Source organism: Solanum tuberosum, unplaced genomic scaffold, assembly GCF_000226075.1.
Source record: "Solanum tuberosum cultivar DM 1-3 516 R44 unplaced genomic scaffold, SolTub_3.0 scf00001, whole genome shotgun sequence".
Lineage (NCBI taxonomy): Eukaryota > Viridiplantae > Streptophyta > Magnoliopsida > Solanales > Solanaceae > Solanum > Solanum tuberosum.
The window spans coordinates 4,032,294-4,048,946 of NW_006238927.1; the positions used below are offsets into that span (position 1 = coordinate 4,032,294).

Here is a 16,653-nt window from a genome sequence, read left to right on the forward strand (position 1 = left end):
GGTGTTACAGTTTGTTATGACCCAAAGTGCACCCTGGCATTACATGATGTATAGGATCCCTAGAGGCCTTACACAAGCCACTTGACATACATACAACACAAAATAATAGTCGAACATAAAATTTTAGTAGAAAGTCTCATATCATAGAAGAGTTTGATACAAAAGCAAAATTCTAATCATAGTCTTGACAAGCCAATCTAATACATCAAAAGACTGTTGGGATGTAACCAATACACCATATACAATCATCCGAAAAACTATTGATATAAATCATAGTATAGGTGACACGATCCTCGGAACATGAGGACTCACCAAGTCTTCAATGACGATCAAGCAACTAGACACGATTAAAAGTAAGAGAAGTGCCCGATCCTTATTATTAAACAATGTAGGCACAAGTATTCATTAGTATATGAAATGTACTAAGTATGAGGATATGCATAAAAACATGAAACATAAGCATATGAGAACGTTAGAAAATGATATGCATAACCAAGCTAAACCATATTAAAAACCTTTAAAATGGCATAAGTTATAAACATGGTCGATGCATCTTAAAAACATAATGAAAGCTTCATGAAACCTTTGAAGTAACTAGATTTATTTTTGGGATGTTTACCATTAACCAGCATAGACCTTGTAAGCTATAACGTGAAATTCGGTGTCTTGCTCTCACACCGAAAAGGGATGTCCTACATGCCAAGGTAAGGACCATAAAATTCTAACTTAGGTGGATCCATTAGCTATGTCGTTCTAAGACAAATCCTACGGGGGCACGTAGTTAGGGACAAAGAGATTGATTCTAGAGACCCGACATGTACTAACGGGAAGGCCTCCATCTCAACGTCCTCTAGGTGCTAAGTTAAATCCCAAATGAATTATTCATAATCATATTATCATACTTGGAAAGGTATCATTTAAACTACGAATCCAATCTTAAGGCATCATAGAGTAGCTCCTTTAAACCATGATTCATGAATATGTGAGAAATCCTTTCACGAATCATGATTTGGTAAGTATGTGAGAAAATCTTTCACAATTAAATGATTCTTATCTTAAAATAAACCTTAGATCATGACCATCTTTCTCAAAAAAAGATACATAACTTTCATAATTCATATTCATAACTTTATGGGCTTTCTTATTTAATTCATACTCAAAATTATGAATAATACGTGAAGTCTTATAGAAATCAAGTGGAATTCATGTAGTTTAATCAAAACATGCCTAGGAATATTGAAGTTGAACAAGTACATCAACATCAAGTAATACCCATGGAGATCACATAAAACCCTAAGCCATTAAGGTGAAATTGAATTGAAAACATGGAAATATTTTAGGACTAAATGGATGAATGAAATCCGTTGGTGAACTTCCATATACCTTGATAAACAAAGCCCAAAAGCAATGGAGAAAAAGGAGACTTAAAGCTTGAAACCCTAGGTGTTCTTCCTTGAGCTTGAGAAAATTTGGAGAGGATGAATGTGGATGGGATTTGAGGATTTGAGAGAATGAGAGAGTTTGAGTAGATTTAGGAGTTGAAAGGTAGTTATAGGTCTTCAAGTTAGCGTCAAAATGTAACGACCCGTAAAATGAATAGGTGAAAACTAGAGCCCAACTATTGTGTCTTTGAGTTGATGTGAGGTTTGAGGTGGTAAAGTGTTGTCCCGAGCTTAGGTTGAGGTGTTTAGGGGTTAAACATCAAGGTACGACTCCCCAAGGACCACCCTAGGGTTCCTTGAGGAGGACCCTTAGCCTAACCCCCAAGACCCTAAAGAACTTGAAATGTTGCCAAAAACTTGGTGACCTATGGAAGGGGACCACTCCCCGTAGGTCCATCCGCGCCTCGTGGATGGCCTCCGTAGGTCATGGCCCCCAAAACCAAGCCACAGCCACGAACCATGCTTGACCAGGATGGGGCATGACCTAAACCATGGTTCGTGGTTTGGAGTCGTGAGTCCCCACCTGTTTGTTGTCTTGGTTCGGCCAAGGCAAGGGTGGTTTGGTAAATTCATCCCTTAGTTAGTTTAGTTCATGGACGGTTATTTTAGGTTAATTATGGTATTTTAAGAGTATTAAAACAATTAAACTCTATTTTTCAACTCATTATTCAAAATCACAAAATAGAACCCGCCCGCACTTCTCAAAAGTTCTCTCTAGAAACCTCCATTGGAGGTGAAGGATTCAAGCTTCCAAGGTCAAGACTTCAAGTTTTTCAAGGGATTTTCATGGATTTATTCCATTAAAGGTATGGTAGTCTTCATCCTTTACGTAGTTTCTTTCAAGGAGCCAATCTCAAAGGTGATTTCAAATCTCAAAGTTTACCCAAAAATCCTAGTTTTCAATATATGCATGGGTTCGATTCTAAACGTTTTCCAAAGGATTTATTGCATTGAATTATAAATGAATTGTGGATTTAAAGATGAATTAAGATGATTTATTCCAAGAACCCATGTTTTCCTCCAAATTCTTAAGTTGTGAATTGTGATTGGGAGTTGATTGATTATGCAAGTATGTTGAATTGTTCATGTTTATATTGAATTAGTGATTGAATCATGTCAATTTCCTTGTCTATTGTAGTATCTTAGATTTATGGGTTGATGTTGGTTCATGACCCTTGAAGGGAAAGTTATGATTAAATTACATGTTGAAGTAGAATTGTGCTTGATCTATTGATCCACTTGAAAGGTGGAGGTGTTTACTTACTATGTATATTGTGGTATTGAATTGATGGATAACTTCTTTTTACCTCTATATATGAAGGATATAGGTATGGTCATGATGTAAAGTATATGTGTGTGATCTTAATGAAAGTAATGTGATCATGTTTAGAATGTAATTGTGCTATTATTGAAAGGTGATTCTCAATTATGCACTCATGAATGGTGATGATAGAATGTGAAGGGTTTCTATAATGTAATGTTGTATCTTGAATGGGTAGGCTTAGGCATCCTCTTCTTGTGAAATGAATGTATCTTGACTTAATGAACATGAATTGGTAGACCTAATGGTGGTAGCCCTTTCATGAGGAGTCTATGAATGAATGTAATGAAATGAATCGGTAGACCTAATGTTGGTAGCCCTTTCCTAAATGAATGATGAAGTATTCTAGGCTATGAAATGAACCGGTAGACCTAATGTTGGTGGCCCTTCATAATGAGTCTAGAAACTAATGTGGTGATAAACCTTGAAGCGGTAGACCTAATGTTGGTGGCCCTTTCTTGTGTTAAATGGTGAACCTTGAAGTGGTAGACCTAATGTTGGTGGCCCTTTCTTGGAAAGTCAATAAGCTATCCTTAATGTACCTTGAATCGGTAGACCTAATATTGGTGGCCCTTTCATGTGTAATGTACCTTGGGTCGGTAGGCCTAATGTTGATGGCCCTCTCAAGTACAACAATGTAATGTGAATGAACTACTCTATGGGAATTGAGGCTAAGCACCGAGTGGATATGGTAAGATGGTGACTCTCCCAATGTTAGGTTTGAGTCTAGTGAACATCTTTCTTATCCCATAATTATGTGCCTACATAGGATGTTTACTAGTTCTACCCTAGGCAAGTAGAACACCTTCCTTCGATGTAGGGTTATATGACACCGGATTCCATGATTTAGCTCTTATGGTCTATGTCGGTTAATGCCTATTCCCATCATGTGAGATGTGCACTATGGTTTATTGTGAAGTTCTATGAAGTGTGGGTGGTAGTATGGGATGCCATCCATGCATTGCATGAGTAGGCTTCGAGAGGGCTATAGTGAGTTCTCTAATGTCTTCATGACTAATAAATGAAAGTCCTCTAAATGAAGCTAATGAAGAATGTTGACTTAAGTGTCTAATGTAATGATGCATACTTTACTTGGATTGTACTATGAGTTACTTCCTTGTCATGTCTTATGAAATGCTTATGTCTCTTATGTATGAGTATTGTGTGAAGGTGAAAAGGATGAATGGTAAGTTCACTTTTGGTGACCTTAAGGTGGTACTTTAGTGTGGATGGTGGTATGGGACGCTATCCATACATTGTACAAGGTATAGCTTGAGGGTTACTTGAGGTGAAGGTTTAATGTGAAGGTACTGGATTATATGTTGACTATGTCTCCAATGTGAAGAAATGACTTGTATGATGGTTATGTTTGTATATTATGCCTCTTATACTTACGTTCATGAAGTTTTCTCAAATTGGCATAAAAGCATGACTTTCAAATAAAATGTCCATTTTAAGCATGTTTTTGCATGGCTATCATACTTAGTAGTTAATTGTGCTAACCCATATTCTTTTATGTCTACTACAAGTGTAGGTTCCGATAAGTGAGTAGCTTTCTCTCTAGTTAAAGCTTGGGTTTTTTATTCTCCAAGACTAAGTGGTATGTCCTCATAGATCGAGGACAAGTGTTTAGATGTTTCATTTTCTTTTCATGTAATAGACTATTGTTAGACTTTTCGATTGTAAAGGGTTGTGACCCTACTTATGTTTCGGATATTGTGTTTAGATGGTCATGTGAGACAATAGACTTCCGATGTTTTAAATAAAGTTTTGATTGTATGGATTTAAATAAGTTTTAATTCCGTACCATTTTCCTTATATCGATTGTTATGAATGATAAGAGGCTTGTACGAGACCCTTTTGGGGTCAAGTACGTCGTGTCACGTCTAGGGGGTAGTCTCGGGTCGTGACACAAAACGACATTGTATAGGTATAATATGCATAGGAAAAGACTCAATTATCCTTAAGAAGTAACTACTAGAGTGACCTACGGGTTGGACCTACGCTCCGTAGAACTTTCTATGGCCCGTACTGGTCAACCATAGAATCAACTTCAGAAACCCAAAATTTCCTCAACTTCCCACGAGACCTTTCTAGGGTCTGTCATTCCATCTACCGCCCGTAGACCTATTCCTTAGAACCCCAGTTCAAGTCTAAAATCTCATTAAGTCTGGATCCTTTCTACGGTGCTTCCTACAGCCCGTGAAACCAACTACAACCTATCAAACCAGTCTTTACACCTAAGGTCTTAAATCACATCTCTAAATCAACTTTACGAGTCACTCCTACGACCCGTCAAACTTCCTACGGCTCATTGAAGTAGAACATAAGTTAACTCCCTTTGAGATCAATATTTAATCGATTGATATTATACGTATAATCGCACATGACCACTTGTTTTATAATAATCTGATTGTTGAGTGTAGATACTTAAAGATCCAAGGGTGACCTCATGTGTTCAAATATGAGAATAGAGTGGCTGGTGCAATGGCCAATAAAGGGATTACAAATGGGGGAGAGTTGAAATAACGAATGTTTATATATATATATATATATATAGTATGAAATAAAAAGTTGGTTTTTATACCTCTCTTCTTAAAACTCCATTAATAGTCTTAAGTAAAGGTTGTGATCTTCAGCCTTAAGGAAGAACAGTAAAACCGAGACTGAGGTCGCTAGGGTGAAACACTGTTCACAGCCTAAAGGGAGAACTACTGCAGTAGTGATAAGGACTGTTCATATATATATATATATATATATATATAAGAACCCTTTTGACCAAAACAAATAATATGAAGTATAGAATCCCCAACAATTTGGGCACTAATTACATCCCATATGAAAGCTTCCAAATTACAATAGTCTTGGATTTTTCAAAACTCTCGTACATATTATTTCTTCGTTTGATACATAGCAAATGATACATAAGCTATGTATCAGATATGTAAGTTATGTATGAGATACATAACTATAAATCAGATTCATACTGATTTAGGTTTGAAGTAATTGTGGTTATGTATCAACAATAACATTTGTACCAGATACATTGTACACAAACAAAGTTATAACGTATTGATAGAGGTGAAGTGATGTATCCGGATGTCAAGAGAGAAGAAAAAAGGGAATTTTTGTAATTAATTCAAATAATAGAAATTTAAATCGTGTAATTACGTAGTTTTCCAAAAAATAAAAACCTTACCTACTCCCTCACCTAAGAAGCCCAAGTGTTGAGAAGCCCAGCTAAGAAAATTAAGTGGGACCTCTGTTTTTGTTTGTCTTCCTTTATCTTATCTATCTACAGGGCAAAGAAGGCATGGTGTGTAACTCAACGAAGTATTCATCTAGTGAGAGCGAAAAATGGCTTGTCTAACACAGCAATTCGTTGGGTTGAAGTGCCCACCAATTTCGACAACAAGGCTTGTGAATCCGAGTAATTATCATCATCAGAGTAAGCAGAAGCCAAAAATTGTAGTACAAGCTGCAGCAGTGGTTGCAAATGCACAAACAAGAGAAAGACTAAAACTTAAAGAGATGTTTGAGGATGCCTATGAGAGATGCCGCACTACACCTATGGAAGGTGTTGCCTTTACTGTTGATGATTTTCATTCTGCCCTTGAAAAATATGATTTTGACTCCGAAGTTGGTACTAAGGTTAGCTCTCAATTTTGCTTCTTTTTTTGCTCAACTACAGTTGTTGTTAATTGATTGCGGTTTTTTTCCTCATATTGTTTACAATTGAAATCTGTGATTGACTGTTACTGTTTATTATTGGATTTTTGAGCTTAAAGTTACTATTTTGATTGTCTGTTTAGGTCAAAGGAACGGTTTTTTCTGTAGATGCAAACGGAGCTCTAGTTGACATTACTGCAAAATCATCTGCATACTTGCCTTTACGAGAAGCTTCACTTCACACCATCAGACATGTAGAGGAAGCCGGAATATTTCCTGGTTTGCGTGAGGAGTTTGTGGTAGTTGGAGAAAATGAAGCTGATGATAGTTTGGTTTTGAGCTTGCGATCAATTCAGTATGACCTTGCATGGGAGAGATGCAGGCAGCTTCAAGCTGAAGATGTTGTCATCAAAGGCAAGGTATGTGTTTCATGGTACACCTCTTCATGTCATGATTTTCTATCTTATTTATTTATTAGCCATATCCTTTTGCTCTCATCTTTGAATAGCACATTCATTCATTTCTATTTATGTGGATGGTTTTGCAGGTGGTTGGTGCAAATAAAGGTGGAGTGGTCGCTCTGGTGGAGGGCCTTCGTGGTTTTGTTCCATTCTCCCAGATATCAACGGTTAGTTGTATATTCATCACATAAAGTATAACATATTCTTGTACATCTTCTGTCATCTAGATCAAACATGTTCATAATGTAAAAGAGAAATGGGAGGAAAGAAAACTACTTGTTTCGCAGATTGAAACTTAATTCAGAGTGGCTCGTTTTATAAGAACTGTTATCCTAATCCTAATAAGGTAACGTTTTACAAGATCCTATTAAAAAGAATTAATCCCCTAAGTAATAAACAAACCTCTGGAATATTCTACACGATTACTATATCCCTTTACAACAGTTAAAGTATAGATGCTTTTGGTTTTTGGCATTTTTGTTAAAAGTGAGACAGCTTTCATGTGGCAGAAAGAGATTTCTTTCTGCAATGATATGGGATCTGCCCTGAAGAATGTTGGATCAATGAATTGAAGTTAAAGAAATGTTAACTGGGTCTAACAAACAATTAATTGTACTAACAAATATATAATAATAAAAAGATTAGCTATAACAAGTATCTGAATTCTAAATTAAAAGATCAACTGAAGTGGCATTATGAGGCCTAGGAGAAACACGTTAAGCATAAGGAAGGTAGCAAAAAGAGGATATTGTATCTATGCCTTAGTGCCTATAAATTATAATAAATGATTCCTACAAGGAGAACCATGAAAATTCAAAATGGTTTGCAATAGTACTAATCTGAGGGATATCTTGGTGATTTGCAAGTCAAAAGGCAATAGAATATAGGCCTTTTAAGTGCAAACCCCAGCAAAACTTTAGTATTTAAGTAGAGAAGGGTAGAGAGCAAATCCATCATCCAAAGAGTTTCGAACCTTGCACCACTGACCCTTGAGGATGTCGCGATTATTTTTTAAAATAAGACACAATAGAGTATAGTTGTATACACCATAGGCTCTATTTTGCTATCCATTATCAACTCAGTTTTTTCACCTATGAATTCACTGCTTGTAGCAAAATCAAACTATGTTTATATAATTTGGTGTTGGAGCTTTGCCTTGCTGTGTTTCCAACAAAAAATTACTATGATTATTTGAAACTCATCTCAATATCTCTCTTTCAGTGTGCCATATCCCAAAAACATTTTTTTGATGTTTCAGAAATCAACTGCGGAGGAGCTTTTGGAAAAGGAGCTTCCTCTGAAGTTTGTTGAGGTTGATGAAGAGCAATCCAGACTTGTTCTCAGCAATCGTAAGGCCATGGCTGATAGTCAGGCACAATTGGGCATAGGCTCAGTTGTTCTTGGAACTGTTCAGAGCTTGAAACCATATGGTGCCTTCATTGACATTGGTGGGATCAATGGCCTTCTTCATGTGAGCCAGATTAGTCATGATCGTGTCTCAGATATTGCAACAGTCCTCCAGCCTGGTGACACACTCAAGGTGTGTATAGAAATTTCTTAAGCTATGAAATATTTTTCCACTTTTGACGAAAATCTGCAATTATCTGCTCAATCTCGTTGTAGGTCATGATATTGAGCCATGACCGTGAGAGAGGTCGAGTGAGCCTTTCTACAAAGAAGCTAGAGCCTACACCTGGTGACATGATTCGCAATCCAAAGCTTGTCTTTGAGAAGGTAAGTATTTCCAAGTGTTATTTGTTAGTCTGTATTTATAACTACATTATGAATTCATAGTTGTACATTATATACCAATGTTTGCTTGAGTTCAGTTCTCATGATGCCAAAATAGTTTCTTTTGTCTACTATGGTTATGCTGTGCACCTGGATATTCTTCAGTATTTCTTTGCCTCTTGTCTCTTTTTCTGTTTCAATTAATCTTTCTTAGTGGAACTAATTTATTCTTTCGAAATACCAATAGTTAAATCATCTCATTCCACTCTATCAAAATGATTCAGTTTGCATTTTCGTCAAAATTCCAGACATGTTCTGAAAATGCTTTAAGAAGTATAGAGCTTTCCTTTTTGTCAAAAATACAGAGTTAATTTAATATGTACTGTGGCTTCTTGCTCCATCCATTTTCTTCTTTTTTTTGTCAAAAGTACAGGATTATTTGGGATGGCCTTTCCAAATAAAAGTTTGTTTCAATATTCGATAAAGTAAATTTAATATTTTAATTGTGAATTAAACTTGCAATTTGGTTTTTATAGGCTGAAGAGATGGCTCAGACATTCAGGCAGAGAATTGCCCAAGCTGAAGCCATGGCCCGTGCAGATATGCTGAGGTTCCAGCCTGAGGTATTTTAATTGCTAATGTGATAATTGCTTCATTTTTAGGCATTACAAAAATTGAAAATATAATGATTTGAAAGATCTTCTCCCTTTAATCTTACATGAAGCATGCCAGTATTTTGTATATCATGGAGAGGTCAGAACAGGACATTTTTATGGCAGACCATGCAATTCGACTATCATCACCACTTTAAGTGGGGTAAAATGGGCGGGAATAGAACAGGACACAGTTTTGCTACACCAAATCTATACTGTGGTTACCACAGCCTCTTCTTTGAACGTGTCTTCTTTTTCCTGGTTATTACTTGCTTAGTGAATCCAATACAAGAGATTTTGTAACATACAAAGTATTTAAATTCCAATAGTAAAGGACATAAGTAACTTTACATCAACTGTTGAAGCTATGTTGTAATAGAACTCTGCCAATTAAGTTCTTTCTATGTTTATGTCAATATATATAAGCTGTGAAAAGTAGAAAGAAGAGGATATGGGGAAGAAGAAGGTGTCTTGTTCTCATTGGCTAGAGGATATAGAGATTACTTGAAAACATGCTTTAGAAATATGGAGAAGGGAGAGAAGAGGATGAAGACAAAGATTGGTTGGTGAACGTTTGACCCTTGGGGGTGGACCAGTGGTTTGGGCTTGGGACTTTCATGTTGGAGGTCTCAAGTTCAAAACCCCTTGCCAGCAAAAGCAAGGGGTTTGCCTTCTGGGTCGAGCTCTTCGCATCGGGCTTGCCTAGTGCGTGTTACCTCTCTTGTGTGGTTTGTGAGTTATTTCATAGGAGTGAGAGTTTTACCTGTGCGCACCCAAAGGATAGAGGTTGCGGATTTCCCTTGTCAAAAAACAAAAAAGAAAAACAAAGAGAAAAGAAGCAGCAAAATTGAGGATCGTACTAGCCCCGAGAGTGAAAGAAGATGTTTGCATAGGAGTGAGAGTTTTACCTGTGCGCACCCAAAGGATAGAGGCTGCGGATTTCCCTTGTCAAAAAACAAAAAACAAAAACAAAGAGAAAAGAAGCAGCAAAATTGAGGATCGTACTAGCCCCGAGAATGAAAGAAGATGTGAAGACAATTACTGGAAGGGAGAAGTTAAAGAAACTACTGAATTCTCTCTTCCTTTCTTTCCACATCAGGAAATGAGAATTGGGTGAGAAGAGAGAAGGAGGTGGGGATAGGAGAACAAAGAAACAAAGGAACACAAATACTTAAGTTCAACTTCTTAGGTTCTAGCGTTTTGGCTTAATTGTCTCCTTTGTTCAGCAAACCAAATGTGGTTTAATATAGAGATTGCTGATGGTGGTACTTTCTCCTTACAAATTTCGGTAGTATCACCTCTATCCTTGAAACATAATACTAGTGAAATGAAGTCAAATGTTATAGAACATTTCTAAACACAAAAGTATCATATAAATTAACTTGTATTCTGATGTGCTTCAAGTGAGAGTTAAAGTTATCGTCATTTTCTTTGCGTTGAAATATTTGCATGTGATTGAGAGTACTGACTTCTGTAACCCCTTTCTTTTGTAACTTCTCAGAGTGGATTGACCCTCAACTCTGACGGGATTTTAGGTCCGCTGACCTCTGAACTACCCGAGGATGGACTGGACTTGAGTGAGATTCCGCCGGCTGATGATTTATGAATTCTAAATCAAATCCTTTCTTTTTGACCCATTTGTTGCACAAGTTGTATAAATAAACATTGTTTGTAGGTTTAGGAACTATGAATTGCACCCGCAATCATTCTATTGTATTTTACCATATGATCCTCAACTACTTGACTTGCAGTTTTTTGCTAAGAGTGAAGCAGCGCTAACATCAGTAACTGTCAAAGCATGCTTTGGTTCTTTGTTACGATGTTTCCGATATCATGAATCGTCTTGATACTCTTAAACTAACTAGAGTAAAATGTATAGCTTTGGCCAAAAACATTCTTAAACTATACTCTAGCTTAAACTACATTCTTAAATTATCTTTCTTAACAAAAGTATCCCTCCCTCAAGTATTTAAAACTTTACTTCCATCCTATTATTAAAATTTGTCAAAAAAATTAATCGAGTCGACACAAAAACATGTTTAATGCTTTCTAATCTCAACAAGACTCCTTAAATCAACTTTGACTAGTGTTGATAAAATGAGCTCATATTTTTATAACCCGTTCAATCCGTTCATATTTTAATGGGTTAGGTGAGTGATTTTTCACATGGGTAAAATATGGGTTTAAGCCCATATTCAACCCATAAAAATATGGGTAAACTATGAATTAGACAAATGATTTAAGCTTTCACCTTTTATTTACTCAAAATTCATGATATCACTAAAAATGTAGTAACTTTTCTTTCTGTTTATGTTCTTCAATAAAACTACTTATTCCTCTCTCTCTCTCTCTCTCTCTCTCTCTCTCTCTCGTGTATTAGTATTGATATTGCTTAAAGTGCATTAAACATGTTTTACTCCTAAAATGCAAATATTCATTTACTTTGAAATAAAATAATATTTATCCGTTGTTATTACATAAATTTATATTATATTGAAAAGTTATAGGATTTTTTTTTACTTTTATGATACAATAAAACTAAATAAAGTATTTTCAACATTTTTCATCCAAAAAAAAACTAAAATATTTTATCCATATTGAATTCTTAAGTAGAGTACTATTTACTCATGAAAATATGGGTAAATATGGGTAACCTGGTATTTTACCCAATCGATTTGTTACCCAATCCATTTTTACCCATATGAAATATGGGCGGGTTGAATTATTACTCATTTTATATTGACTCATTTTTAACCCGTCCATTTGCCACCACAACCCGAGACTAACAAATTCCTTTAGCATGAGATACAACTGATATTACTATGATTTTTTTTGGCAATAATATGCAGATCTTTTTTAGTAGCAATATTGTTTTCATTTATTCTTCATTTGATTTAATATCAAAGAATTACTAGTTGAAATGTTTTTTTCTCATTGAATCTCCAAGAAGTGGTGTCAACTTGAGACTTTACTTTTAATAATGGAGAACGAAAAATGAAGTGTCGGATATGAAAATCAAAATCTTGATCACCTCAACTATCATATTGCCTCAAAAATTTATTGATCTAATTACATTTTAACTATGCATTTAGTGAAGATAGTGGTGAAATTACGCTCCAACTTCATTAGTTAGTAAAGGAGAAAAAAATTAGATCATGACTCTTGCAGGTTCACACCGTCGTAACTTTATTTCTTTCTAGCAAGCAAAGATCTCAGAAAATTTAAATTTTTTTTTTTTGGGGGGCGGGGGAGGGGAGTTTTTCCAATAATAATGAAATTGTGAAGAAAAACTTTTGCTGGTAGTAGTGTGAACTGCATATGTTTTTTTTGAGACAAGGGTAACTTTGTATTAACAAAAAACTCATCATCCAAGAAATGATGAGGAAGAATCTTACACCCACCAAAAGTATGGAAAATCCTCGAAAAGGACTGCAAAAGTAGAAGAACTTTACAAGTTACCTATGAAGTCAACTAGTGCAACTATATCCCCCAATTCTTGTTTACACCAAAAATACAATAAACGAAGACTGACTCTTTATCTTCTGAATGTTGCTACTCTTGCCTTCAAAACATCTGGTATTCCGTTCCTTCCATAGTGTCCACTAGATACATGCTGGAATGGTCATCCACCAGTTTTCCTTTGACCCTCTACTACCAATACCTTTCCAACTGCTAAGTAGCTCCATAGTGGACTTTGGCATCACCCAAATGACCCCAAGAATACTGAGGAACATGTCCCACAACTTTGTGGCTGCTTTACAGTGAAGGAACAGATGAAAGTTGCTCTCTGCGTCTTGATCACACATAAAACATCTTGAACAAATTTGCATTCCTTTTCCTTATAGGACTTCATAAGTTAAACATGCTCTCCTAATTGTCAACCATACGAAACAAGAGACTTTCAGGGGGATTGTGACCTTCCAGATTTGCTTCCAAGGCCAGAATCCCGCTGTGGATTGATTGTTATTCTTCTTCTAGTAGCAAGGTTTAACTGTAAAAACCTCTTTGTTGTGAAGCAACCAAATAGGTTTATCAGTTCCATTAAGTATCCTAGGAAACGTACGCAACAATTGACGGAATCTTGTAATCTCTGAAACTTCCCAGTCATTCATAGCTCGCCTGAAAACCAAATTCCATCCTTGGGGACTCCAAACTTGTGACACTGAAGCATTTTTTTGTGAACTTAAGACATATAATTGAGGAAATAGAGTTCTCAAATTGTTTTCCCCTATCCAGAGTTCATTCCAAATATCTATTCTTACTTCACCACCCATTTTAAAGGAGATGTTAGTATAGAATTGTGGCCACAACCTTCTGATGGAATTCCAGACACAACAACCAAAAGTTCCCAAAACCTCTTCAGTAGACCATTGGTTTAGTAAACCATATTTCTCAGCTATAAATATTCTCCATAGAGCTCTATCATCTGTGCAGAATCTCCAGAGTCACTTCTGCATTAAGGACTCATTCTGGATATTAAGGTTTTTGATCCCAAACCCCCCTCCCCGATTCTTGCTGAGTGTGAGGGTATCCCATTTAACCAGATTTTACCCTATTTTTTCCTTACTGTCTTGCCACAAGAAGGATCTCTTTAACCTGTTAATCTTCTTCTCTATACTCTTGGGAATTGGGAACAAGCTCATCATATAAATAGGGAGGGCATCTATTACAGATTTGATGAGTGTCAACCTACCTCCAAAAGATAGATATTGGCTTTTCCACCTTGATAATTTTTTGCCACTTCTTTCCAAGACTTCATTCCATACATCAGTCACTTTGTTTTTGGCTCCCAAATGTAAACCAAGATATTTGGTTGGAAGGGGAGCCATCTGGCATCCAAGAGTATCTGCTAGCAGTTGCAAGTTGTCCACTTGATTGACTGGATGAATAAAGCTTTTATGCCAATTAACATTCAATCTAGAAATGCCTTCAAAAATAGTTAGGATAGCTCTAAGGTTTCTGATCTGGGATATATCTGCATCACAAAAAACTAGTTAGTCATCAGCATATAATAGGTGAGTGACTTCCATAGCAGCACTACCCCTGTTAGGTGAAGCAGAAACCCTTAATCCATCCATTTCTCTTTGCCAGTCTGATCATGTGATTTAAACCCTCCATGGCTAAAATAAAAAGAAAAGGAGACATGGGATCTCCCTGTCTCAAGCCTCTTTGTGACCGAAAAAACCCTTCATTACTACCATTTATGATGAGGGAGAACTTCACAGATCCAATTTATCCATTTGGTACCAAAATCCATATCTTTAAGGACTTTGAGAAGGAAAGACCAATTAACATGGTGATAAGCTTTCTCAATGTCCAACTTGCACAAAATTACCGAGGTCTTCTATCTCACCCTAGAATCCACCAACTCATTGGCTAGTAGAGTTGTGTCCATGATTTGTCTATCCTTCATAAAAGCCATTTGATGTTCATCCCCTAGCTTTCCCATGACAGTTTTTAACCTTTCAGTGATAAGCTTGGAGATGATCTTGTAGACTCCTACTATTAGACTAATTGGCCTAAAATCTCTAAGCTCCTCTACTCCAGCCTTCTTTGGTATGAGTGCTATGAAAGTGGCATTTAATGACTTCTCGAAAACTTCCTTTTGATGAAAGTTCTGAATGGTATACATTAAGTCCTCATTTACAAATCCCCAACACTCTTTAAAGAATTGCATAGTGAAGCCATCAGGTTTGGGTGCTTTATCGCCATTACACTGCTTTACAACTTGGAGCACTTCTAATTCTGAGAAAGGTCTTTGCAGCCAATCTTGTTCCTCTTGGGTGATCTTGGGACAGTCTATCATTTCAAAGGATGGTCTCCAGGGTTCTGATTCTGTGTAAAGTTTGTTATAGAATTCAATCATAGTCATTTTGACCTCTCCTTGTTCTTTAATTTCCACCCCATTAGACACGAGCCTATCAATGGTGTTGTATCTCCTGTGTGCAGAAGTCATTCTCTGAAAAAATCTAGTGTTATTATCCCCATTTTTCAGCCACAGAATTCTAGATTTCCGCCTCCAAGTTTACTTTTCATTTTTAGCCAACACCTCCAGTTCCAAAAGAATTGTGGCTTTCACTACCATTTCGTCTTCAGTCAAGACCCTATTATCTTGAGCTAAGTCAAGCTCTGCCAGCTCTTGCAATAATGTGTTTCTTCTGTTAGTATGCTCCCCAAGAACGAATTTACTTCAGAGTTTGAGCTTCTGTTTCAATATTTTTAGTTTGGCACAAAGCTTGAAATCTGGACAACCTTCGACCACTATGTTGTTCCACCATCCTCTAACCAGGTCGTTAAACCCTTCCACCTTAAGCCACCAATTTTCAAATTTGAAACTAGATTTCTTCTTTTCCCAGTTTCCACATTCAAGTATGATAGGGCTATGGTCGGAAACAACTCTGGGAAGAGTTCTTTGTTTGATATTTCTGAAGGTCTCCTTCTACTCCATAGAGTACAAGAATCTATCCAACCTAGCAGCACTCCTATGATTTACTCCCCTAAACCATGAGAAGTTTCCTCCATTCAAAGGGGGGTCGTGGAGTTCCATGTCTTCAATCCATCTAGAGGAATCTGACATAACATTTGTGATTCTGGTGCAACCCCTTCTTTCACCCATGTATCTAACAGTATTGAAATCACCGCAGCCAATTCACGGTCCCCCACATAGCTCTTTAACTGCTGCCAGTTCCTCCCAAGCATTCAAGTTTCTCGCTTCTAGTGTGCGGAGCATAAACTCCAGGGAGAAACCATGAGAAAAAGTTTTGAGCAGACTCTAATTTTAGGGTGATTGAGTAGTTCCCTATTTCAACCAAAATTCCATTCCAGACCCTGTTGTCCCACATGATCAGAATTCCCCCTGTTTCCTTTACCTTTAATAAATCCACATCTCATCCACATGCTTGGTCAAAGAATTCTAGCAACATCCTTTACATCTTTGTTTATTTTAGTTTCTTGAAAGCAATAAACATCTGCTTTCTACTTTTGTAATGAACTCTTAACAAGATTCTTGTTGGAATTGTTGTTAAGTCCCCTTACGTTCCAGTTAATAAGATTTACATTCATTCAAATATTAAAACTCAAGGCTCTCCCCCTGTTTTTGACTCCACCCACTTATTCATTAAGGCTAGATTGGAGTTTCTTTAGCTCGTTTTTCTTGATTCCCTTGCTTCTTTGCGTTGTAACAGCTTTCCCTTGTTCATTCTTATCCATAACAACCTTCCACTCATCTATCCTCATGAGCAAGTCTAAAGTTTATTTTTCGAACCCCTCAAAAGCTACCCCATATGTGTTGCTCAACAACAAAATATGGGAGTTGACCCAATTAGAGGCCTTTGTTTCTGGTTCTCTTTTCCCCATCCCCCCCCCCCCCCCCCCCC

General features: G+C 36.7%; 1 protein-coding gene across 1 annotated transcript; it reads left to right on the forward strand.

The window, feature by feature from the left end:
• The first annotated feature begins 6,057 nt into the window (after positions 1-6,057).
• LOC102588822 (30S ribosomal protein S1, chloroplastic-like) lies at positions 6,058-11,065 on the forward strand. The gene is made up of 7 exons (XM_006337926.2): positions 6,058-6,414; positions 6,576-6,851; positions 6,980-7,060; positions 8,152-8,433; positions 8,517-8,627; positions 9,161-9,247; positions 10,779-11,065. Exons 1-7 carry the CDS (start codon positions 6,121-6,123, stop codon positions 10,881-10,883), a joined length of 1,236 nt encoding a protein of 411 aa, XP_006337988.1. The 5' UTR covers positions 6,058-6,120; the 3' UTR covers positions 10,884-11,065.
• The last annotated feature ends 5,588 nt before the right edge of the window (positions 11,066-16,653 follow it).